At 34.2% G+C, this 25,920-nt stretch overlaps 1 protein-coding gene across 6 annotated transcripts in view; it reads right to left on the bottom strand.

Moving 5' to 3' along the window:
• The window catches only part of LOC129809717 (dystrophin, isoforms A/C/F/G/H), a 462,658-nt gene that overhangs the window by 110,528 nt on the left and 326,210 nt on the right, over window positions 1-25,920 (bottom strand). For all 6 annotated transcript variants that reach the window (XM_055859751.1, XM_055859755.1, XM_055859752.1 and 3 more), the window contains one exon: window positions 7,720-7,892. In XM_055859751.1, coding sequence (XP_055715726.1) covers window positions 7,720-7,892 — 173 coding nt within the window. The remainder of the gene's footprint in view (window positions 1-7,719; window positions 7,893-25,920) is intronic.

Raw genomic sequence — 25,920 nt, 5'->3', positions numbered from 1 at the left:
ATTACTCAACTTTGAGAAAAAGCAAAAATAATATTTTTATCCGTTAAATAAGTGAATGTAACCGACTCATTTTTAACTTGTGCCAGCTGTGTTCTGTACTAAAAACTTTCTTTCAGAGATATTTTCGCTAATGACAGCTGGTTGATTGAAAATATTTATTGATTTTTTCCTTGTGAAAAATTAAATCCAAAGGTTTAATTAAAAGTGAAGTGCAATCATTCCCCTACAAAGTGAGTAAATCCATTTTCAATTTGTGGCTGTTTACGTATTGGTCTAAAAAAGACGCTTCGCAAAACAATATTTCTTTCCGGGAATCGCATTGTTTAGTACTGTTTTACTATTTCAGATGCCGAAGGGAACAAAGGAAAAGATTCCTAAGAACAAACCTTATTCTAAGGAGGATCTAAAGGATGTCTTGAAGTATGTACGAGATGGTTCTACCATAACTTATGCATCCAAAACATTTGATGTACCAAGGGCGACATTGTACAACAAATTGACTGGCAGATACGCGAAAGAGTGACCCAATGGCAGGCCAACGACGCTTACAAAAGAACAAGAAGAAGAGCTTGTCATGTGGATCCTGGGATGTGCGGATGGTCGGCATCCCATCGGCAAGGAACAAATTCTGGACAGCGTCAAAATCATCTTCGAGACCTTCAAAATTTCAAACGGTTCACTCTCATGACGTGAAAAATGGATGACATCTTCATTCTCCAATTCCGCTCCACAAGTTTTTAATAGTATTTAGGTGAGCCCCATCAGGGCTAACATAAGAAAGGTAAGAAAGGATTTTAAAATCTACCGCGTCAAATAAGGAAGGAAAAAGAGGATAAAAAGACGAAATGAGATGAAAATAATTGAATTTTACTTTGCATAATTGTGTTTCCGTAATCCCGTCAAGTGCATAATTTCGAAATGCATAATCCCGCAACCCCTTGTGTATCTGATTGAGTTGGTGAACTTAAAGCTTTTGTCTAAGCGAGAGTATTTTACACATACACCTCATTGCGTAATGCACCGATAAATCTTGGATAATTTCCCTTTAGGTGGCATTTATAGGGGGAACTTTTGATTCGAAACTGTTCTTTCGAAATAAAAATATCTCATTGAGCTTTCTCGCCGTGTCATTTTACCTTTTCTCAGGCGTACAAAATATCGCACTGAGCTTTCTCTCAGTGACAATTGCCTACCTTCCGGCGCACAGAATATCGCACTGAGCTTTCTCAGTGGAAATTGTCTACCTTCTGGCGCTCAAAAAATAACTCTTCGAAAGCTCAATCAGCTGTTTTTTGTTATTGATAAATATAAAGTGCTGTCCGTGTAGATTTTCAAGAGTTTTCACACCTTTCACCAAGGATATCTTTAAAAGTGCCTAGTGTTACAGTGAAATTGTTTTTAGTGAATTTAATTTTCATTTTAATAGATTGTGTCTCTATTTTTTAATAGCTCCAAAAAACGAAATATTGCTATCAAGAGAACAGAATTACTACTAAAGTATGATGAAAGTTTTCATAAAATCTAGCTATCATGAATTATATAAAGGAAAACTAAACATTAGCTACCGTAAAGTACCTTCATTAGCAAAACGTTTTCGGATTGTAAAGCAACTGACGATGTATCCTTAAATTCCTGACAACATGTCATAAAACCCTGCGGTGAGATTAGTTTGATACAATATCTTTTTTAATTTATTTTTCATCAACCATTAATATTTACTTGGTAACCCTTTGACTTCTATTAAATTGTTCCCAATACCACGTACCTCAAAGCAAGTTCGAAACGTTTCGGAATAAAATAGAAAGTCTGCTAGATTTTCTATTTTAGTCGAGACACAAATGGGAGTATTATAACAGCTAAGTGGGAGATTTTATTCAGACACAAACCTCAAGGGGAGATTTTCTAAGACTCGCCGGTGCATAGCACAGTAGGGTGCATTTTTAAAATACCCTCGTTTAAAAGCAGGCTTATGGTTTGTTTCTAGCATATACTCTTTCAGTGTGTTATAATTCTCCCAAGCGTGTCTCGGCTAAAATATAAAGGATATGGTTGACTTTCAATTTTTTTCGAACTATTTCGAAATTCTTTCGATGAACTTAATCGAAATCAATGGAATATCACGTGAGTAATTAATGTTTAATGAATATTCTGTGAGAAAACAGGAAGTGAATGGGAACTCATTCTCTGTATTAAATTTAATCTTTCGAAGAGTTTTATGATAACGTTAATTTAAATTTAAGGATAAAGCTGATTCCTCAAATTTTAGGTGTTCGAAAAATTCAAAAAACTTCTTTGAGTAAGCAATTTGCGAGATACTCTTATACACTCGTTAGAACTGATTGAAAAGCTTATTCTAGTCCACCCTTTTTGTCAGAAATATTAAGTCAAGTATAATTTCTAAATGATTATCATGTCTGACGGCTTTTCAAATTCACAAACCACAGTGTCCTTACGACATTTCTAATTTACTAGCATTCATAGGCTGGTTTGTGTTAGATGGAAGAGATCACAACAATTCAAATATGACAATCTAATTTAGCCAAATACACACTCAAGAGAGAGGGTGGAAAGAAGTCAAAGTGGAAGTAGAGAGAAATTGGATTTGAGTGACAAGGATGGTGTCTGGAATAATCTCTCTGGAGAGATTTGGTCAGGCCTTTTCACATCCTATGAATCTTCGTCAAATTTTCCCTCATTCTCCTTGCCGCCGTGGAAGACAGAAAAAAAAACGGCCATGGAGATTAAATAAAAGAGGGATTTGCATATTAATCGCCTTTTTTCTTCACCTGAATGAAGCACTGGCTTTTCCTCATTTGCCCAACGGAACATTTTTGTATTAAACGAGTGCATAATCGTCTTAAGGGGGATGATTTTCTTCCCTCATCTGTGCTCACTAATCATTTTTCAAACAGACTGCCAGCTATTATTTTTTAATTTTTCCACACAAACTTCATTCCCTCATTTTGTGTAAGTTTGCCATCATGTGGAGTACTTCCTGCAATATAGGTATGTATATATATGTACATATAAATAGGAAAGATTTCAGCGTTCTTTCTAGGTTGTTGGACAAAACAAGGGTGTTGAAGAAGTGATTGATGTACAAGTTGAGAGGAAAAATGATGAGAAATTTTAATTACAATTTCACCAAATGATTTATTGTTGATAGATTCATTAAGTAAAACTTCATCAAAGAAATCTTTCACTGTCTTTTAAATATTCCACACAGGAATTTTGCTATGTTCATATAAAATCTTTCATGAATTATTACTGAGAATTGAGTTGAAAGTCTTCCTTAATATTTCAAAAACTCTATGCACTCTCAAAGTTGTATAAATTCTCTGTGCAGAAAATTTCTCTTGCAGATTTCTTTTCCACCCACTCCGCATGTGATACTTTTCCTACTGTTACAGCATTAGAAATGATATATTTTCATTCTACTCATGCTACGTGTTGAAGATTTTCAAGTACTATATTTTTGCTCCATTCACCAGATATTGTGAATGTGAAACATTGAATTTAAAAAATTATCTAGACGACGACGACGAGAGCAAGAAATTTCTTTGCTACTATAGAAACTTAGTATGGAAAAATCATGTAGTAGAATTTTATTTTATTTCTTTTTTGTTAGTTTAACATCGCATGTATTTGAAATATCCTTTAACAAGAATATTCGCAATCTGTGTATATAAGAGCTGTTCAAGATGAACATGCACGTTCATACAAATTATTTTCAAATTAGGATTTTTTAATCTTTGAGGGATAATAATGGGTTTTAATTCATATCGAACTACTTTTGAATACTTAAATCGCCAGGATATTCATCATAAGTCCTCACATCCTAAAAAGGATACGAATTATTCAACACAAAAGTTGGAAAGTTTTGGCTTCACCAAGACTTTACAAGGGTTTTCGTTACCCCTACTTTTTAAGTCAATGACTTATCCTTAAAGGATTTAAGGACTACTACACTATTTTTAGATACTCTTACTACTAGGAATGTCTTGTCATTTCAATTAGAGACGAATAGTTTAACTAATATACGGATTTTAGTTTTGGTTAAATCGAGTCATTTCACGAAGTATACAAAACAAGCCTCACTTTAACGGCAAATATTGAAGAAACTAGGATGCTAAACGATCCTAAACTTTTACCATCCTATTTTCTATATCCTTAACTGTATCTGATATCAATTTGCTACCATTCTAACAAGTAGTTTCTATGATATTAGAGATTGAAAATTGTCAAATTCTTATTGAAAGTAGGTCATTATGCTTAGTGTTAATGACACCCGTTCATTCACTTCTTGATCAGCATTTTTTTGTCAGCAAAATAAAGAATGTGCAATTTTGCAATGACGCATTATGGGTTCACGAAGTTCACTTTAGTAATTAAGTGGGGTAAAAATGATTTTGTATAAATAGGGTTAATTTTTGTTAAATAAATCAGATTGCGATAGAGATTCCTGAGTTTCACTTCTAGCAGCACGAGAGTGCTTGTTCCAGAGAAATCGCATCTCCCTTTTGGCCCAAGACCAGCGGCATCTTATTGCCTAAGGATTACCAGCGGCCAATTGGCTCCCTACTGCCAGGAAACAGCGGCTTCTCTTCAAGAAGCCTTAAGACCTAGGGCAGGCTTTGAGAATATTTCTGGAGGAATTTTTCCCTAGAGGCATTCATTTGCCGGACTGCAAGGTTGGAAATTTATTTCTAACCTTGGTTAAACTCTCTCGAGGCACCCCCGGGGGTAGCCTACACAAGGGGGCATTACTGCCTTAAGCCCGGTGGCTCGAAAGAGCCGTTACTAGAGGCCGTGAAAACAGCCGAGAGTCAGTCCAAACAGTGGAAGAATTCCCCAGGAAGTTCTCACCAGAGCAAGGGAATAATCTGACGGGATTCGGATTATTCTCTTCCTCTAGCTTCGGCTTTTCAGCTGTTTGGAGCCGAAACAAGAGCATAAAATTTCAAAAAAAGCTACCACTCTTTAAATGTACTGCATAATATTATCTGTTCGTTTAGTCTCCTTTGCTAAATGCAAATTATGACTAACCACAGAATTTATATTCTGAGATTTTACTATGTAAATACCAGTACTACAATTCGTAATTTCTCCTATAATTTTTTTTAATACAGTATAACAGTATAGGGGAAGTGGGGCTACTTTGAGTTGTGGAGCTACATTGATGTACGATTTTTTCGCATATTTCTGAAGGAAGCTGGACTTTACCATAATTTAATTTAGATCCACAACTGTGTTGTCTATCTAAATAACATTACTTTAAAGCCAAGTTTGTAGCCCCATAGCTCAAAATAGCCTTACCTACCCCTGTCAATTAAGAGGATATATTTTAAATTTATTGCTTAAGCGGCTACTAATAGTTATATTGTATTACAGTGGGACCTCGATAGAGTCAACTAATTATTTCCAGACCTGTTGACTCCATTAAATTCGGTGACTCTATCGGAGTCCGAAAAAATCACCTATACCGCCAAAATCGTTTTTTTATGATTAGAGGAAAACACGTCATACGGGGTCATAGGGCTTAATCAAAAAGTCTTAAGACAAGAGAGAAAAGACAAGAGAACTTTCAATCGGTCAAAATGGTTATGATAACGAAAATAAAAATGTTGTCGAAAATTGATTACACGGTTAATATACGAATTAAACTCTGATTATGAGCACATATACTGTGGATCACGTATATAAATCAAATTTAATAACGAACAACAAGACCGTTCGGAAAGGCCGTCAACGGGATGTGTTCCGCCGGTAGGAAAAAATCACGCAATCACTAAAAAGGAAGTTGAGTTCTATCAGGGTAGGGATTCTGTAATGCCCTAGACTTGATCCCTGAAAATTCCTTTACTTGATGATTTTATGAAAATACAGTACGTCTATGTTGATTTGTTTAACAAAATTAATTGTCATTTGAAATGTCAGAAATCTCAAATATGTGACTTCTGACAATGCCACGTGAGCCGAAATGGCAATGTCACGGCTACAGAATCGCATTTTCGAAAAAGCTCTCTTAAGATTCAAACCCAATTTGTCACATGGCATTTCCAGAGCGTTACAGAATTCCCCTGTATTTCTGTATATTTTCTGTAATTCTGTAACGCTCTGGCAATGTCATGTGACAAATTGGGTTCGAATCTTAGGAGAGCCTTTTCGAAAATGCGATTCTGTAGCCGTGACATTGCCATTTCAGCTCACGTGGCATTGTCAGAAATCACATATTTGAGATTTCATTAAAAAATCAATGAATTGCATTTTCGAACTCATATGATATGACAAAAAAAGCTCGATTGGCATTGTTAGGTTTCGAACTCACGTATGACAATGCCACGAAAATTTACAGATGCGTTTTTGTTTAATATGATAATGACCTCAATTTATTCTCCTTACAAGGGTTTCTAATGTCAAAGGTCTAAACCAGTTCTAAAAGGTGATGAATTCACGATCATTGTATTTTCTATGTTTTTCATAATTTTTCTCAATGTTCTAAAAAGATTTTGGAGTTGAGTGTTCACTTGTTATTGTTTAATTACTAAAAGGAAACAAAAACTTTGTACATATTCTTCAGGAATGTTTTTTGGGACCTTAAAAAGTAGTTCATCATATTTATCATCTCTGATTTTTTCGTTTTAAAAAATCACAGTGTTTTGAGTTCTCGGTGCTTAAAAAAATTATATGAGTTCAACGTGAGTTCCTTGAAAATTATATGAACATGAACTCGCGTTTCTTGAGAGATCCCTGAAAAACGTATAGGTTCCCTGTGAGATCCCCGTGAGTTCCTTAAAAAGTATATGGGTACCACGAGTTCTTCGAGAGTTCTTCGAGAGTTCTTCGAGAGTTCCCCGAGAGTTCCCTGAAAAATGTATGGGTTGCCCCAGTTCCCCGAGTTCCACGTGGGTTTCTCGGGTTCCTTTTGGGTTTCCCGCTTAGATTGGCTCTGGAGTTTTAAAACATTTTTACAATATTAAAAATTCTAAGAAGTAGGTCAATTAGTTTAGTGACAGTCAAGAAGTTTGAGTGTATAAAAAAAATATTTAAACATCAGACGTGGCATTACGTTATTAGTGACGAATGTTCGATTTTCCTTAAAGTTATCAAATTTGTTTATATTAATTCTATTTTCACTCAATATGATTAAGCACAGAACAGATGCATGAAGACAGATTTTCTTCATTACCTTTAATATCCGTGTTATTATATTTATTCATCGAGTCTATCAAATATTTAAACTTGTTCATTTCAATGGTTTTAACTTCCTCAGATTTTGTTGAGCTATGCAATTCTTCCGAAATATATGTTTCTGATTTAAAAGCAACTGCAAATGTAAACGTTTGTAAAATCATTTCGTCTTTCAGAAAATTCACAAATTGTATTGGAAAAAGCTTTTCAATCCGCGCAGTCAAGGGTAGAATAAGCTCCCTATTGTTTCAATTTGCACAAATTCCACCCACATTCATCCCCAAAACTGATTCAAACAAACACTCTGTAAAACGAAAGTTGCTGCCAAAAGCTCAACAACAATTCTGGCAAATATTGCAGCTGAAAATTCAATTGAATTGATTTCCAAAGGCATTATTTAGCATAAAACATTAAGGATGAAAAGCTATGATGGAATATCGTTGCATAAATTGAGTGGATTTTGTGGAAAATTCTGGCGCCAAAAACGAAAAGGAAATCTTTTTTTTTTAGACGGCATCCAACACTCACCGAATTGCGATGCTTTTGGCTTTGAGGTGATTCCATCGTTGATTCATCTCATCCAGCCGTCGTTGTAGCATCACAGCATCCTCCTGGGATGTCAGGGAACCCAACAACTTCCTGCCCGTATTGTCCAAACGATCATAAACAACTCGATGTGATTCAATTTCAGATTGCAAATCCTGCAAATAAACAAAATAAAAAGGAGATAAGTTGCTCGTTCTTTTGGTTAAAGTTCAGCGAAATGGGAGTATAAAATGGGCTTCTCTTTTTTTTTCCTTCATCCCTCCAAGAGGGACACGAATTAAGCTGCTGCAAAAAAAGTTTAACAAAAATTGGTGGAAAGTACAACATGGAAAAGTTTAAGCTCTTTCATATTATAGCTGACGGGCAACAAAGTACATAAATCATCCATAGCGGAATTACATTTTTGACCCCTCTTGTGTGCTCTGTCTCAAAAATCTATATATGTCCGAAAATTCCTCACCAATACCCTCTATATTTCCTTTTACAAGTCCATATTACAACCTCGGTATAAGTTTCTGGTGCAACTTCCGTTCCGACCAATCTCCAGAAAACACATATAACTTTGAACGGTTCAACCCAGTAGCATAAACATTTTATGGAATATTTGAGTCAAATAGAAAACTATAAAAGGACCAAGTTATGATTATTGGCATATTCTATGCAAATTTTCTTCAACAATGCAGCCATATGAAAAGTTACTTTTCCGTACAACTTTGAAAACATTGTAAGTGGTTCAAAAACGAGAATATTTTTCCCTATCTCTTAATGATATATTTACTCCTCTCATAAATTTTATATAGAATTTGATTATGCTCATTTTCATAATGCTTCTTTTTAACAAAAAATTAAACATACTATTAATAGTTAAATAAAATGATTGGTAGTAATTTTTTATGATAATGAAATGAGGAAATTGATAAATTTAATTTCTGTGATCATATTCATAGATATTTATGCAATTTTTCAACAAAAATTTTTGTGTAATAAAACTCCTTTTATTATTATATTACACATCGTTCAATTTATTTTTTTAATCAATAGGAAACTACATAAAATGTGTTAAAGTTAAAAAAATGTACAGAGCATACCATAAATACTTTTAACACATATGACTGATCCAAATATACCTCCGGCAAAAATTTTATATTTTTTACTTGAAATAGGGAAATCTATAACACATTTGGGATAGTATGCATGTTAACACCAACACATTCTGAGTTTCAAGCGTCACATTTTAAATAAAAATTGAAATTTTTTGTTACTTCCTTTTCATGAGTGTCGTTTGACCCTTGCAAAGTTTGTTATCATTGTTTTCTCCCAAATAGTTCATTTATATTTAAATTTAAAAGGGGTGGCAAAGCGTCCCTGGCTTTTCGAAGTGCTCGAAGTTGTGTCTTAGATGCTATATCTCAAAAGTACTTTCACATCTTTATCGTTGGCCGATTTAGAACCGATTTAATCCGATTTATAAATTATACTTAAAAGATCCCATAAAATAGTATAAGAGTAATAGAATTGATTTTCAAACCCGATTTGAACTAATTTATAAAACATTCAAAACATAGTCCAAAATACATCTTAAGGACTAATATAATTAAAATTCGAATAAAAACCAGTTATCAGTTATGAATCGATTCATTGCCGGTTCATAACCGATTGGAATCGGATTAAGCTTGTCAAAAATTCCAAGACCTTTCCAACGATCCCAAGCATGATACCATTCGGTTAGGAAATACGCTTTCTAGAGCGTTTTTAACATTTGACCTTGAAAAACCGTTATAAGAAATGATTCCACGGTATTTTTGTATACAGTAGAGCCTCGCTATAGTCCATATTTGGTTCTAGATTTCACACTTGGATCGCACTATAGTCCATGTCATTTTTTAAAATTATCAACGACTTTTAGTATTGAAATTACTTGACGGCTTTCACTTTCTTTGCGATTGTGGTACTTGCCCTCGCTCTCTTCATTATGGATCACAATTACCACAACTACTACATAAAGTTTTTCAAAAATATTAAAATAATTATGACAACATTGCATGTCGCGTACTAAAAAACTTAACCTAACTTAAAATCGGTCTTTTGAAATCAAGGGTCGATAAATTGTGGACTATAGAGCGATGGCCTATAGCGGGGTTCTACTGTATTGACGAAATGTCCGCCTGGGTAATCTCTAAAACATATCCAAAAATGCATATAATCGCACGACGCGTTTTCGAGTAATCCCAAAAATCATGCTTTTGAAGGGAATGGGTAGAATTGGGGGGAGGGAAATGAGGGGTATGCTAATGGTTACAAGGTCGACTTAAAGGGAGTCCCCGAAGGTCCCAAGTCTGTATCTCTAATCGTTTGGACTCTAGGTGTGATAACGGCCGGACAGACGGACAGACGCATAGACGGCCGGACGTGCAGTCGAACAGACAGACCGCCTGATACAGAGCACGATATCAAAAACTTGAAATTACAGATGGTAAAATTTCAGAAATTTCACGGTAGTCGCAATCTACAGTAGGCGGAAAAACGTGAAATTTCTTGAAATTTTCCATCTCTACTTGAAACTTGAGATTTCCGAAAACGCCAAGATTAAGATTTTTCTGTGGGTCGATTATATTCCTTTCGGAACCTCCATTATGTATACAAGAAGCAAAATAGCTGCCTTATAGAACCAAGTATTGGACAAGTCTTTTAGTGCACTTTTAAAAGACTTAAAGTGAGAATTTTCTATTGAAATTCCTATAGAAGCTGTTATGATCCTTAAGAGTGCGCCACTCTACTTATAGTGATTTCAGTGATAGAACCAAGAGCGCTATAAGAAAATAAAAAGATTTTTGGTTCTATAATGCCTAACATAGGGAATTCTACAAGACTATATTAAGAAAAATTTGCGTCTTGGGCACTCCCCATTCATCTGTTCCATCTTAACCCCAAGGGGCTGAACCTGCTTTGTATCAATGTGTTCTGAGAGCGTTCTGATACAGACAGTACCGCTTTATATCATGGTAGACCAACCCCAGTTTGTGGATCTAAGCAGTGAATGTGTATTTGTATTCGACTGAACTTTGCATGTTGAAACTTGTTTTTGTATTAACTTCTTTTTTTAGGCGATTCTGGACGAATTTGAGACTAATGCAACAGCTCATAAATCTGCAGCTGCCTAGGCTCGAACTCAAAGTCATCTGATCTGATCTGTCTGTGATCTCAAAGTCATAGAGATACTACTCTATCCACTGATCCACTTTTGACTAAACTAATTACTAACTAATCCAATGATTAGTTTAATAATTAATCATCTAATTTTCATGATTCAAGGTAGGATGTCTCACAAGTCGTCTTCTTTTAATAAAATTGTTTGTCAGTTAGTTGTTCTAAAACCACTTAAAACATTGCATGAAACTAAGTACAAATTAAGTGCTTAATAAGTGCTTAATAAGTTAGCCAAGTTGTTTCAAATAGTGAATGGTTAAAATGGTGAATTTATGTCGGCTTATGCGGTTAAAGAATAAATGCTACATTTTAGATTAAAATTTATTGTCTTTTGATTCTAGATTCAAAGACAATGTTAGAATCTCAAAATCGGTCAGATGGAGTGAACTCAGCTGAAATTAAGTCTGTACACGAAATGTATGCCTGATTGGTAGATTGGGAATCGATAATGATATGCATTATGAAAAAGTTTTGATGACTAAACTGTGATTTCCAAATCTTTTTGATAGAAATTGAAGACATAATTCAAGACATAAATGACTACTTGTCATTTCCGCAAAGAGACTTACGTGATTACCTTTTCGAATTTCGAACTTACTTTTGAATATTCGAAAATTTGGCTTAATTTTCGAAAATTTATCATATTTTGTTAATCAGAGTGCATGTATAATTAATTATTTCATTATAACGGTTTATTATAACTCTGTATAACAAGTCAGGCGACATCTATGAAACTCGGTGAAAATCATTGTAGTGCGGAAGTGAATAAAAAAAAGTACACTATAGTTCTTATTTCTGTGATAAATTAACTACTATTTCCACTATTTCAGTTAGAGTGGCAAAATGCTTTCCTTTTATTTTAGATTAGTTAGCAAGCACCTGTCAATTCCATCTAATTCAACATCCTTAAAATACCTCACTTTTTAATTACACCAAATCACTGAAAGTGCATTTTTAAGCTCTCGACAGCACCGTGAGAAAATTGAACTTGAAAATTCCTCAAAGCTTTGAGTCAAGCAGTTTGTTTGACTTTGAACTGCTCTTGACAGTGTCAGGGAGATGAGGAAGGTTGCAACTTAGTTCCCTGATTCTGATGATGAGCACTCCAGTTTGCTTTTACTTTTCATCACAAGCAGAAAATCCCTGAAAATGCAATGTTTCTGACGAGTCGAAATATCTCACTCCTCCCCGTCCTTCACTCCCCGTTGTGTAAATTCTAAATAGAATTAACCACTTAATTGTACCAAAAATAAATTCACACACGCAAATGAGATCACACATGCAAGAGTTTTAATGCATGAAAATCTCTCTCAACACGTGGATAATTTTCCAACTCCTAGCAGAGTGTTGGAAAGTGTCTCAAATATTTACTTTAATTAACTGAAACAATTAAACAATGTGATACAAAGGTAGAGAGTAGTATGTGGGAATATTTTGTATGTTGGAATTGTACATATTGTATGCAAGTCTTTTATATAAGGTGAAAAGATGGAATGAGCGGTAGATTAAATGGATGAATGGATCAGAGAAAATGTTCATCCCTTTTGAAGGGAAACCTACCACAGGGTTTGAGTATATTTTGAGCAAATATCATCTATGTATTCACCTCTTATGTCCTTTTCTCAGCTCTTTCCCGCCTCAAACTTAATGGTCATGGTCACATTTGGGTTTGGTGACAGCCTCAAAGTATATCCCACCACCGCATCCCTCTACAGTATATCCCATATAGAGGACAACCATCCTCAAATACAGCACCGGGATTCATTCGTCATGAAGATGAAACACAAAATGCAGAGTGGCTCTGTTTGTGGGAAAACGTTGAATCCGTTTCTGCAAATACACCCCATGGATGTTTCACTTTTATCCCTCATTCCCATGAAACCCTTCTCGCCTTCCCAAAAGCCACCCACCCCTACATTTGCACATGCTGCATTCATAGTCCACCATCACGGATGGAAGTAAGCAACATGAACATCATCAAGTATCTATAGTATCACTCAAATTGCATCAACACTCTGTGGCTTTGCATTCCATGAGCTTTCCATGGGCTCTATTCATCGAAAAAAAAACCTCAAAATGGTGATGGTTTACATGTACACGAATGCTTCAAAATTAATTCTTCACGCGTGTTTACTTCTGCTTTTTTTCGTCATCTTTTGAGAGGAAAATCTCCTTTTGGAGAGATTCAATTGAGAAACACGAAGAAAGAGATCACGTCATCGGGAGGTTGTTAATTGGGATAAGGAATGTCGAAAATTCTAGAAAAATTTAGCGAACATTGGCATAGATTTTTTTTGATAAGTGATAAGTAGGGTAGAGTAAGCCCTTTTCGCCACCTTAAGGTTTTGTACCCTTGTAATTCTTACAATTTTTGTCGAAATAAAAAGAAATTTTCTGTACAAGTGCTTTGAAGCATTGTCTCTCTAATGAACCAGGAGACTTTCCGGGAATTTTTGGGCATCTAGTTGAAAAAATACATTTCCTGCAACAATGCATGTTTCAGTACTTTTCGCCACTTTGTAAACACTTTTTCGCCACTGTGTAAGCACTTTTTCGCCACTTGTTTTTAATTGATTTTTAAGAAACAGCAGCTTTCGAAAACCCGCAAAAGTACATTGCACAGTACTTTTCTTATTTAACACCTATATTAGACAATTATTAGAGTATTTCGAATGATTTTTTGCACATTTTTTGTTTGCGACAAAAATCAATTGACAATTACGTCTGTTTCAACTAAATTCCGCGAGGTGCGCCACTTGTAAAATGCTTGGAAAAATGAGTGGCGAAAAGTACTTACACGACCGAAAAAAGTAAGCCCTATTTCACCACATCCGTATTTCTTTATTTTTTTGGAAAACATTATTAAATAATTATATTAGAGCGAAGCTTAGTTAATAACAAAGTGACTTTCAGTGAAAAAATATCAAATACTGTACTGCAAAAACATAAAATATTGCAAGACAATTTGTCTGAGCGTTGACAAGTTTACTAAAAACTCCATATTTTTTTGGTGACTGTTCACCTTGTCGACAATTTCTTCAATTAACTTGCAAATAATCTATTCGGTGGAGCACCAGTTATGGTTTTCTGATCCGTTTGACTAGAGGTTACGAAGTAATAGTCATTTCGTAGTTCCATGAGCTCATAAATCCCTGAAAGTGATTTTATTTGTAGGTGGCGAAAAAGTGCTTACTGGCGAAAAAGTACTGACTCTACCCTAGTATGATTTGATTCTTTAAAGTGATTTTGATGTCCGAAATCTCTAGAACCGATAGATGCTTTTACGGATAGGTGAACACACCCGGTATGATACGTCATTGAATAGTGAAATACGTAAGACTATACTTTATGATTCAGATAGTTAAGCGGAATACAAACTATTAATTAACATTTGTGGAGGGTCTCTGAAAACCAGAAGCCTCTAACTCAAACTGTTTGATTAGAAGGACTTCACTAGTATGCTCAAAAACAGATAAATACACAGTAAAAAAAATACTAGAATAATAATTAGATTGCTATTTTGCGACAATTGTAATAATTTATTTTATTTTATGTATTTAAGAAAAAAAACCATACAATAAATTTCTAAGTCCCTCAAGTACAGTTGCAAACAAAAAAAGAAAAAAAGCTAAAAAGAAAAAAGTAAAAGAAAAGTTAAATTCAAATAAGAAAAAATTAGACTTCCCGACCCAAGTAATAAGACCGCAGAGAGAGTTCAAACGTTCTGTAAGCAGGTGCGATCGAGTTAAAAATGTGTAGATTCCGTGCACAAAGAGAGTTTATTGGAAACTGGCACTCCGCGATTTTGGCACCATGAAACACCTACACCTGACAGATGCGCCCCAATTAAGCAGACAGAAGAAGTAGGACGGAGGCGAGGTCCGAGAAAGGCGTAGGATAAAGAGCATAGCTCCAAATTTAAGATACTAAGGCAGATCGCACCCCACGACAGAACGAGATACACGGGAAACATAGTCACCCCGCTTAAGATCATAAATAAAGCGGAGACAGTCATTGTAAGAGACTTTAAGTTTACGAACAGGTCTAAGGATTGAGCCGTGGTCCATACCTTGTGTAAGGGCCTTAAGAGAGGAGGTTTGCTCATTGAACTTGACCCTTTGCTTACGCTCATAATAGTAGGAACATACCAATGAGACGGGAGATGAAGAAAATCCATACTGGTTCGAAAGCTTCCATAGAAATCAAGCATGGGGTAAATCGGACGCTTTGCTAAAGTCCAAAAGAACTAGGACTTGCGAATTGTGAGTTGCCCAAGACTTGGCAAATTTCATGGAAAACCCGAAGAAAGTGGTGACAGTGCTATGTCCCCTACGGATCCTCGACTGAAAGTCACAGAGAAGGCTCTGAGAATCAAAGTATTCCGTGATCTGAGTAGATAGAAGGGATTCAAAGACCTTATAGAGCACAGGTAATAAAGATATCGAACGAAAATCCGAGCCAGTGAGAAGATTAGCTACCTTTGATATTAGGATCACCAGGAGGGGAATTCTGGCTTTCGGGATCTGGACTGCAGCTGTTCTTATTGTAAGGTGCCTGTGTAATTACTTGTGGCCTGTTTTTACTTATGGCCTAGTCGGAATTTCTTTAAAAAATCAATGAATCACATTTTCGATCTCATATAGTATGACAAAAAAAACTCGATTGGCATTGTCAGGTTTCGAACTCTCGCGTGACATTGCCACGTAAATTACAGAATTCCCCTACAGAGCTGTCTTCCAATTTTTGGGATAGATTAATGTGGTAATAATCTGATTAAAAATGTCGGTGATAAGCCCTTGAATGGACGTGAAATGAGATTTTCAGGCAAAAACAGATGATCAGTTAATTGGACCGGTTCGATAAGTAAATCTTGTTACTCCCAAAATTAGTTATTTTGCATTAGGAAAAGTTGTTTTCATATTGTTGATGTATTGATGTTTTTACAGAAATGCAAAATTTTAAATATCAGCCCATCCTATGGATTTAATATCTAATGAGCAAGTTTTTCGCAATCTGATAATTTCTTTTTAGTAATACGATAATTTGTAAAGAAAATTTGAGATATTTTATTTCAAAAACAAAAAAAAATCAATAAATTTTTTTAAAACTCATTTCCAAAATAATTTATTTTATTTAAAGTGTGTAAAAAACCCTAATAAAATATTATTGAGATTACATTTTTGAAGAGAGCTTACAGGCAATTTATTAATCCATTTAAGTAATAAAATAAATTTTCCATAAAACATAATATTTGTGTATTTATCAACCCCTAGACTTACCGACTAATGCCCCAATAGATTTATACCTCTTTTAGTCATATGGATTTTTCAGATCACCCAGAAAAGAATGAAAAAAAAACACAGAAAAAAAGGAAGAATCATCTGGGGAATAGGGCTTTCATGTGAAATGTAACGATTGTTGTTGCCATTGAAAACAGATAGAAAAACCCCAACAAGAGTTCTTAGAAAGAGGCAAAGCTCAAGAAAAAAAATCGAGGAAAAGTGCAAAAGATGAAAACTCCTTTCAAAGCAAAAGAAATCGAACAGCATTTGAATACCAAGTAGCAAAGATTTCCCAAAACTTTTCCACACTTTCTCTTGCCAAATGCTGGACAACCAGATGGAAAGTGCCCAGAGACCATTGAGACTGGGGAAAATGTATAGATTCTTCCTTCAATTGACCACATAAAAAATGAAGAAGAGAAGTGTATTGAGAACGGGATAGAATATTTAATAAATTGTATGCTATTTAGTTTCCATTAAGGGGTCCATTCGTTGAAGCATAAAAGCTTGAGAGATCTCCTTCAATTTTTGGCCCTTTTTCCCTTCATTTCATTCCCATCTAACACTTTATGGAAGTTTATTGAATATGATAGAGAATTTTCAGCAATTTCATTCAGCCCGAAAAAACGACGCGACCGACGCATGACATGGGAAGAATTTTCCGGACGAAAGACAAACAGTTCATTTTAAAACAATTTATCTGCAGAAACATTTGAATTTTAACTAAATCGTTTCTTTTTTTGGCTAATATATTGCCTTCCTGGAGCTTTTCTTACTATAAATTTACCCATTATAAGAAAACATAAATTTCCCAGTATATATTTAAACATCGTCCCAAAGGAAGAAAAAGAAAACCCAAGGATTTTATTTAACATTGGATAACTAAAACATGTCAGCATGAAACTGACATAAAATGTTAATTTGACTTTAAGGAAATCCAGTGCTTTTCCACTGACTTTTCGCCTTTAAAATCCACTTATTTATTTATTTGGTATTCAAAAGACAAGTAACAATAATACTACAGAAGTCACATTGTGCTAAAAGGAGACAAATCGACAGCTTTTACGCATCCCGAAATTTAATCAAATTGTCATCTTAAGGAACATACTAAAAGTTCTATGTTTTGGAAATCATCTTCATGGAGAACAAAGTTTGGTCCAAAGTTGTAAAAAGCTTAATGTTTCACTCTGAAGGTGTTTTTAATGAAAAAGAACTATAATTCTCTCACTGGGTGGTATTTTAATGCATTCTATGCAGTGTTCACAGCTGCATAATAGACTCTTCAAATTGCTTTAGACTCGCTGGTAAAGTCAGTCCATCATTTTAGTTTTACATTATCACATTTCTTCATCAGCAATTAACTGACATTTACAAGCTTTCAAGCTTTTCCGGAAAGATATTTTGTATATGGAGCGAAATTCCTTTGAAAACTTTTGAGATATTTTAATAATGTCGGTTTGCAGAATTAAAAAAAAATCAACATGATGCATGGGAAAATAGTAGAAAGTGGAGGTATTTTTATGCTTTGGGTTCTCACCGTCTTTTCAGGATGAGGCGCTAGCTACGCTAGCTTCAATCTGTCAAAAAAGACTTCAAGTGTCAAAAGAGCTTATCATAAATTAATAATAAGATGTAAAATCATTTTAAATAATCGAGAAATTCTGAAAATTTAGTGTTTCTTTTTTGCATTGTAGAGAAGGGAGGGGCGGGCAATTAATGTAGGTTCAATTTTTTTAAAGCTCTTTTTTTGTACTAATTTTTTTTTTAAATTGTACTAAATTTTGGCATAGTTGCATGAAAACGCCAAAATCTTTAATTTGAAATGTAATATTTTTAATACAAATTGAATTTTTTATTACTTCTTTTTAAAGAGTGTTGCTTGGAACCTTGTAGATACTTTGTTTTCTCTATAATCATTCTTAATACATTTTAAAATTAATAATAATAATATACATAGCTTTGTACTCTGAAAGAAATAATTTGCAAAAGGGTGTAAAAGGGTGCAAAAATCGATTAATTTTGGAGATGAATTTCGAATTAAACGAAAAATTTGCAATTGGGTGCAAAAATTTGCAATTTGGCAAATATTTTCCAATTATTGCCTCCCTTTGCAAACTTTTGCAAATTTTTGCCTCCGAATGAGCACTATAGTAGCGCCATCTGTGGTGAAACACCATAAATATAATTTGGCATTCTTGTCTGCCGCATTAACACAAAATCGACGTACCATACTCTCAATGAAAATGTGAATTGCACTTTTCAATTTTTACTCCACTACCACCGTAGACACTTTTTTTTCAAAAACTTTTCACTTTATCTATTATTTACCTAATTTCTTAGTAAATTTTGCCCATTTTGCCGCATTTAAACACTGACATTTGCAAGAATTTTTGTCGTAGGACTATTACTGAATGAACCATCCAACATGTCAAAAATTTTTGCATTGGGATGCAACCTCGCGAACAAATCTTTCAAAAATCTCACTATTTAGGTCTTTTCGTCACAAAATATTTGTCACACAACACTCCAAAGACCTGAGCAAACTTCTGAACCACAAAATTTCATATTCCCAAAAAAATGTTTGCCAATTTTCCTGCAAAACACTGCTCAATTTTCACCTTATTTCTGTCGGCACCGTGTTTTTGTGAATCATAACACAATTCTCTACCGAAGGAGCTTTTCCTCCCATTTTCCACTATTATAGTTATTGAGAAAACACGCGAAAACTATCACCACTTTGCGAATTAACTGCACTGTGAATTATTATTTTGTCTGCCATTTGACAATTCTGAGCGACACTGGAACTGGAAGCCATTGGAAATGCTTATTTTGCCGCGTGCAAAATGGCAAACTTTTGCATCCTTTTGCATCTTTTTGCAAAACAAAGTTGATTGAATTCGAATTGACCAAAAAATCTATTGAAATTAATCGATTTTTGCAAAAAAGTCGATTGGAGCCAGGGTTACTACCCTTTTTGGTTAATTACATGGAGTGGGTGTTCTCCTTTTGCATCCTTTTGCAAATTATTTTTTTCAGAGTATAATATTTCGGACAATTTGATTCTCATACTTCCTTGTCTTTCCGGAATTCTTACAGTCTTTCTCACATCATTTCGTTCGTCGAAGTGATATTTTTTTGTTTTTTTTTGCATTGCATAATCTCTGAAATATGCAAAACTAAAAATTAATGGCAATTTGAGGAACAAAAGGAGTGGCCGAAATTGCAAGCTGGGCGAAATTTGGTACAGTTTCCCTTATTAATTGCAAGTTCAAGGTGTCATACTTTGGAATTCCCTTTCTAGTGATCGAAAGAGGGGTTTATATTGAATCATGTGGCTTCCACTTATTCCTCAAGTCCAACATCACAATCATTGTTTAGGGCTAACTTTTGTATAAAGGAAATACTGTAGACTTTTTTTCTAAACAAATTGAAATTCAAAATTAATTATCAATTGTGTAATTTTTTAAAATATGTACCCAAGAAACTATCTCGTTCTCTGAGATTATGAGATCTTAGATTATAACCTTAGTTTAGAATTTATAATTAACACTAAATCTACCAAGATTCGGTCAAATTGACCGGTTTCAAAATAACACATATTTAAACGGTACAATGTCACTATCAAACATTATGAATTTCTTAAAATATGCATGTAATATATATTTTTCAGTGTTTAAATTTTAATTTTTTGCTCTTTTCCAAGACAAATTTGTTAAGTATTCTACCTTACCGCGGTTTATCATTTGGCCAAAAAACGACCAAAAACGGTCGGTAGGTTTAGTGTTAACTTCCAATTTCAGATGATCCTTATGACGCTTATGACATTCAAGACCTCATAAGGACATAATAGAATTTTTAAGCTAAAGGCCTCTACACATTGGGAGCAATTTTCGTCAAAAATTGCATTTTTGACAGAATTTTGACGTTTCCACCTGCAGCATTGCATGCAATTGCCTTCAACAAAGCAATTTTTGACAAAAATTGCTCCCAATGTGTAGAGGCCTTAAGATTCTTTACAACCGCAGTTTTTGTGGTCTTCGGTAAAATCCGACCTTGTCAGATTGGGCTCAAAATTTGCATGTACTTGGGCTTATCACTAGTCATTACATTCTTAAGTAATTATGCGAAATTACAAAACTTAATGGAAGTGCATGGGAATCCTCGAACCTACTTTAAAGTCCTGAAAATATGACAAAAACTTAAGTACATTTAATTCGAGAACAAAGGAGAACAAGAAAGCAGAGGAACCCATGGACAACCTATGAGAAATCTAAGAAATCTAAAGAGTCCATTAGGGTCCGAAAAACTTACGAGGAACCCGAAGAACCAAAGTGGATTAGAAATCAGAGTAAGCCATGGAGAATTTCAGAAATCGATTAGAAATTGTAGAAACCTAGATAATTTGATAAAGCCATGGGTATCCTGAATAATTCGAGTAACTAAAGGAACGGAAATAACCCATGAGGAATCTATCAAGAATTTTAGGAACCTAAGAGCCAACGTGAACTCTGAAGAACATGAGAACTCTCGAATTCATGGAAAAATCAAGAAACCCATGAGAAACTCACGAGAAATTTAAGAAACCCACGGAGTCTATGAGATATTCAGGATACATACGGTAAACCCAAAAAATCAAAAACGTATTCAAGCAACTTTAGGTAACTCAATAAACAGAAAGAACCTATGAGAAATTTATGAAAAATTATTACAGAATACATGAAGAACCCAAGTAAATTACAGGGAACCCAAAAAGGTTAATTAAACCTAAAGAAACTACTAGAAAACCTTGGAGGAAACCTATAGGAACTTTCACGGAAGGTGAGAAACCTATAAGGGAACCCATAGGTTTTTCTGGGAAATCAGAATCTCGAACTTTCATTACTATCTAATGTGCTGGACAGACTTACGATTTAAGTCGAGAGACGGTTTAATGTAATTAGAATCAAAATAATGGTTAGACTACATTTTTATCAGTTTCCCACTAACTAAGCCGTTTTTCGGCTTAGGTCAAAATACGGATTAGTCAGAAACTGATGGAAATGTAACCTGATAATTGTTTTAATTATAATTACGTTAAGCCGTCTCATGGCTTATGTACAGTAAATGAGCCTAGCACATGACCTACGCTTAGGTTATAAAATACTAAATAAACAAAATAACAACTTTAACTATAAAAAAAATTGAAATAAAACTATTAAAAATAATTGAATTATTTCGAATAAAAATTTAGATAAGGCATCATCTGTCGATATAATAAATCCTATTAAATAAAAAAATAAACATTTTAATATACAATACAGGAAAATGCTATAAAATATTTTGGCTTTTTCAATTAAAATAATCTATAGTAATTAATATTTAATAATATGTGGATATTGCTTTATTTATACCCAAAATACGAATATTTTATAGAACAAACGATAGCTTTTATACTTATCGATTTTTTTCTGTCAACGCCAAAATAAAGTCCCAAAAAACATACTTAGCCGAATTCATGACAGATGCACCTTATTAATTTATAAATGATCATAAAACATTGGTAAAAAATATATTTTATTTTACAACCTGTTGTCAAAACACCTGTTTGTTGTTTCAGATGTCAAAACAAAAACTAAAGACGAAATATTGAGAAAAATTGAATCACAAATTTTCAATTTCCAACCACTCAGTTTAAGAGGATATTATGTCGGAAAAATTCCACACTAGAATGGATATTTGCAATATATTGATGTGAAATATTGAGAGAATATTTTCCTCTTTTCCCCACTACTTTGGAAACTTTATAGAAATTGATGGTTATATGCTCTTTTTTTTTCGTCCAAAATGTTGGGAAGTCGATGCAAACAGGTAGGCCATCATTTATCATAGTACCGACCCCATGTACACCTCTTCCCCCATCCTATTCAAAAAATATATATCTATAAGTCCCGAAGCATGTTCCAAAATATAAATTTACATCTCACACAAAACATTCACCCATGTATTCATGTAGTGCAATGGCGTTGAATTTCCCACCCTGTGAGTTTTCCCTGAGGGTGTATCAATTTTCAGCACCATCACTTTGCATTCGCACCTCCACCCCTCATTTACCCGCCCATACCCTACGAATTGAGACATGAAAACGCATATAAATATCAATTATGAGCTTGTCATCATGAAAAAGTCTATAGATCTATGCTATCCAGAGCTTTTACAGCTTTCCCATTCCAATGAACAGAACAAAAAAGTAGAGCAGAGAATTGAAATTTTCCGGGAAAGTTTTTTTTTCTCCCTTTTCCATGGACGCACCCTAGAAATTTTTTCTCATACTCCCCAATGGGTATAAAAAGGAAAGAAAGATTTCCCGGGAAGGAAATTCAATTCCAAAAAAAGACGATTTTCTCTTTTCTTGAGCTACAGAAAAGAGATTATATTAGGAAAAGTGTACAGTTGGAAAAACGAAATTTATTCTCTGGTACAATTTATCGAATGCAGATTTCACATTTCAAATCGGACACTGAATTCTCACTTGAAATTGTGTTAGTATAGAAGAAGTATGCATGGGAGATATAGAGCTAGAAGGATATTGTGTTACCACCTTCAATCGGACTTTTGTGAAACTTTTTCCAGCGTCAAAAGAAAGAACTATTCCACAGTGATCGAATGTGTTGATATTGAAAATAAATTCGTTCAATTTAAATGTTTCTTATGGAAAATAACACTTTTGTATCGAAACAATGCAAGAGAAGAATGCGACTTTGATGTCCTTTGACTGATATTTAATTTCATGAAATTTGACCAGATTTAGCACAAAAATTAGGAATGATTGACTATACGTTTAACTAAAACTTAAAGCATTAATGGTATTACTAATGATGAGATATAAAATATTTGATCATGAAACGTATAAGTCAAAATCAGTCACAAATCGGAAAATAATTTCTGAACTAAAAAATTGGCTAAGAATTGTGATTTTAAGAAGGTTCTTGACATTAGTGCCGAGAGACGTTCGAGAAAAATAAATCATTACGATAACTTTGTCAATTCATTACCGTTTGAGATTGATATAACCGGATAAGAAATGTCAAGGCCTTTCCAAGTAATCCAAAATTAACCAAATCTGTAAAAAAATTGCCCTCCAAAGTGATTGAATATTTGACTTTCAATAATTCAAAATGACGAATTTTCCGGTCATAGGTATGTTTGAACGAAATGTTTGCCTAGGCTGCCTCTAAAACTTATCCGAAAACAAAAGAAATCGAAATCATAGCAGAAGCGAAGACCGAATTCAATGGTCCTGAACCTGCTGTGGGGGTGTCCCTCAAATGACGAAAACCCAAGGGGGAGATATTAGGGTCGGAAATGGTGTACAGCTGAAAATGAAGTGCTTGGAAGTCTGTGGAAGTGGAAGTGTCCGAAAGTAAAGTCTTGTCTGTTTAATTCCAAATTTTGCAGACTATACGCTACTTTTAGCTTTTAGAATAAAATGGATTTTGAATTTGAGCGGAAGTATAATTCGAAAAACTTTGTTGACATTTTAGAAGAAGTTCGATTATGATAATAAAATGGAGTAAATAACGCTAAAATTTATTTTAGCTTAAATTGTGTTGTAATTTCTCCGAAGAAATATTCAGTTGTAGGTTATAAATAAAATAATTTTTTTGAAATGAATAAGTAATATTTATGAATTTCAGGGAACTCCTTTGCAAAAAAAAAATATTAAGAAGTATTTTTCTTAATCATTGTTTCAACCTGATTTATTGAATATAACTTTGTCAGGAAATTTTTGGCCGATACTGCACTTCTGAAAATTCAGGAATTTCTGGAAATTCAAAATATAAGGAAAATGCTAGAAATATGTGTAAAAATAAGTTTCGTTAAATATTTTAAAAGTTTTACTAATTAGATTTTTCATGATATTAAATGAATTATTGATTTCTAAGTATGAGAAGTGCATGAAGTACAGGAAGTGCTGGAAGTAGTGCAACATTTTCGAGAGTGTTGCGAATTTACGGATGTTTGACGGCCTCTTGGATACAAATTGTGGAAGTGCCTGGAAGTGGTGTACACATTTTCATCGAAATATCTCCCCCTTGCTTTTGGTATACCTTCGTGAAACACAGATAATATTATTATGCATAAATGGGAACAATCAGAGGCCTGGATGCAGTGGGCAAATTGATGTGGACGAGATGTGTTAGGCGGCTGGAGCCGGAAGTGGAGCTGATGATGCATGAGAAGGATGGACGCCGCTTGCTGCCCCCAATTTAAATCTAATCTATCTAAGAATCTTTTAAAAGTATTACTCAGTGATTATGAACAGAATCATAATTATATGAGCCCGCATGTTGCCCCTACAACAAAGCAAAAATAGATAGAGGAATGCTTCTAGGCTTCGCACATACTCTCGCTTCGAACACTTCATATTATTCTCATTTTCCTTTAATGAATATAATCTAATTTTTTAGGAAATGTGTGACTTAAAACTAGTTATTAAAATATATTGCCATAGATAGGTAAGAATCATTAAAGGAATGTGAGAAAAATAAGAACTGTTCGAAACCAGATTGTGTGTATATGTATAGCCTGAAAGCATTATGACTTTGTCAGACTTGAGTATTAGCCGAGAAACTGCTTAACGTAACTGTATTCAAAATAATGGTTAAACCATATTTTTATTATTATTATTATTATTTATTTCAATCAATACCAATAGGGTCCGCCCCTCTTACATGGTTTGAAGAAGAAAGAAAATTAGGAAAAAAATGACAGAGAAAAAAAGGAAAAAGAGAATCTAATTTAGCTGATCCAGTCTGGTAGAATCTAGCGATGCCGATCAAATTATTTCTAATAATTTCCACTAAGCCGTCTCTCGGCTAAAGTCCAAAGTGTGTCAAGGGCTTTACCCTACATTTTGACACTTAAGACAAACATTCGGGTAGAAAATATTTCAGCATCAGCCACCGTGCGAACGAAAGTAGAAGTAAAGATACCTTGTCTTTGGATTTCGAAACCGATCTTCGAATTTTTACACTCCAGCTTTTAATAATGTCATTATTACCATACAAGTTGAGTCTTAAAAAATTCGAAGATCTATTTGAAAAGGCCAAAAAGCGATATCCTCACTGCTTGATAATTTCGAAAGTGGCTGAAGCACATTTTATTTAAATTTCGAAACGCTCAACTATAAAAATGTGTTGGTGTTCACTTTGTTGTGAAAAAAAAAAGAAACGATGCTTATAGCTTTTGTATCATTATTTAATGACTCTATAATCACTGAATAACTTTTTTGCGAGCTTTTTTGTGTGATGCTTTAAAAATTTTCCCCACCTCGTACAAAAATTTAATGTGAAATATTGAAACTGAGTTTGAATTTTTCGGACATAAACGACTATTTGTGCAAATAGAGAAGCATTCTTTCCGTACAGAAGTAAATCTTGAAACATTCGAAAATCTATTTGAAGATCCAAAAAAAAAGACTTTCTTACTTCTTGATAATTCCGCAAGGTGGCTGTGGTACATCCTGTTCGAATTTCGAAGTGCAAGTGTCAAAATGTGGCGGTCTACACATTGTTGTGGGGAAAAAACAGAACAACGACGTTTACTATTCTTGTCCCAGTATTTAATCACTTCATAATCACTGAGTAACTCTTTTGCCAGCTTTTTAGTATAATATTTGATAAATTTTCCCCACCTTGTTCGAAAATTTAGTATG

Source organism: Phlebotomus papatasi, chromosome 1 (assembly GCF_024763615.1).
Source record: "Phlebotomus papatasi isolate M1 chromosome 1, Ppap_2.1, whole genome shotgun sequence".
NCBI lineage: Eukaryota > Metazoa > Arthropoda > Insecta > Diptera > Psychodidae > Phlebotomus > Phlebotomus papatasi.
Note: the sequence above shows the minus strand (reverse complement) of the source record. Positions and strands in the feature narration are given on the sequence as shown.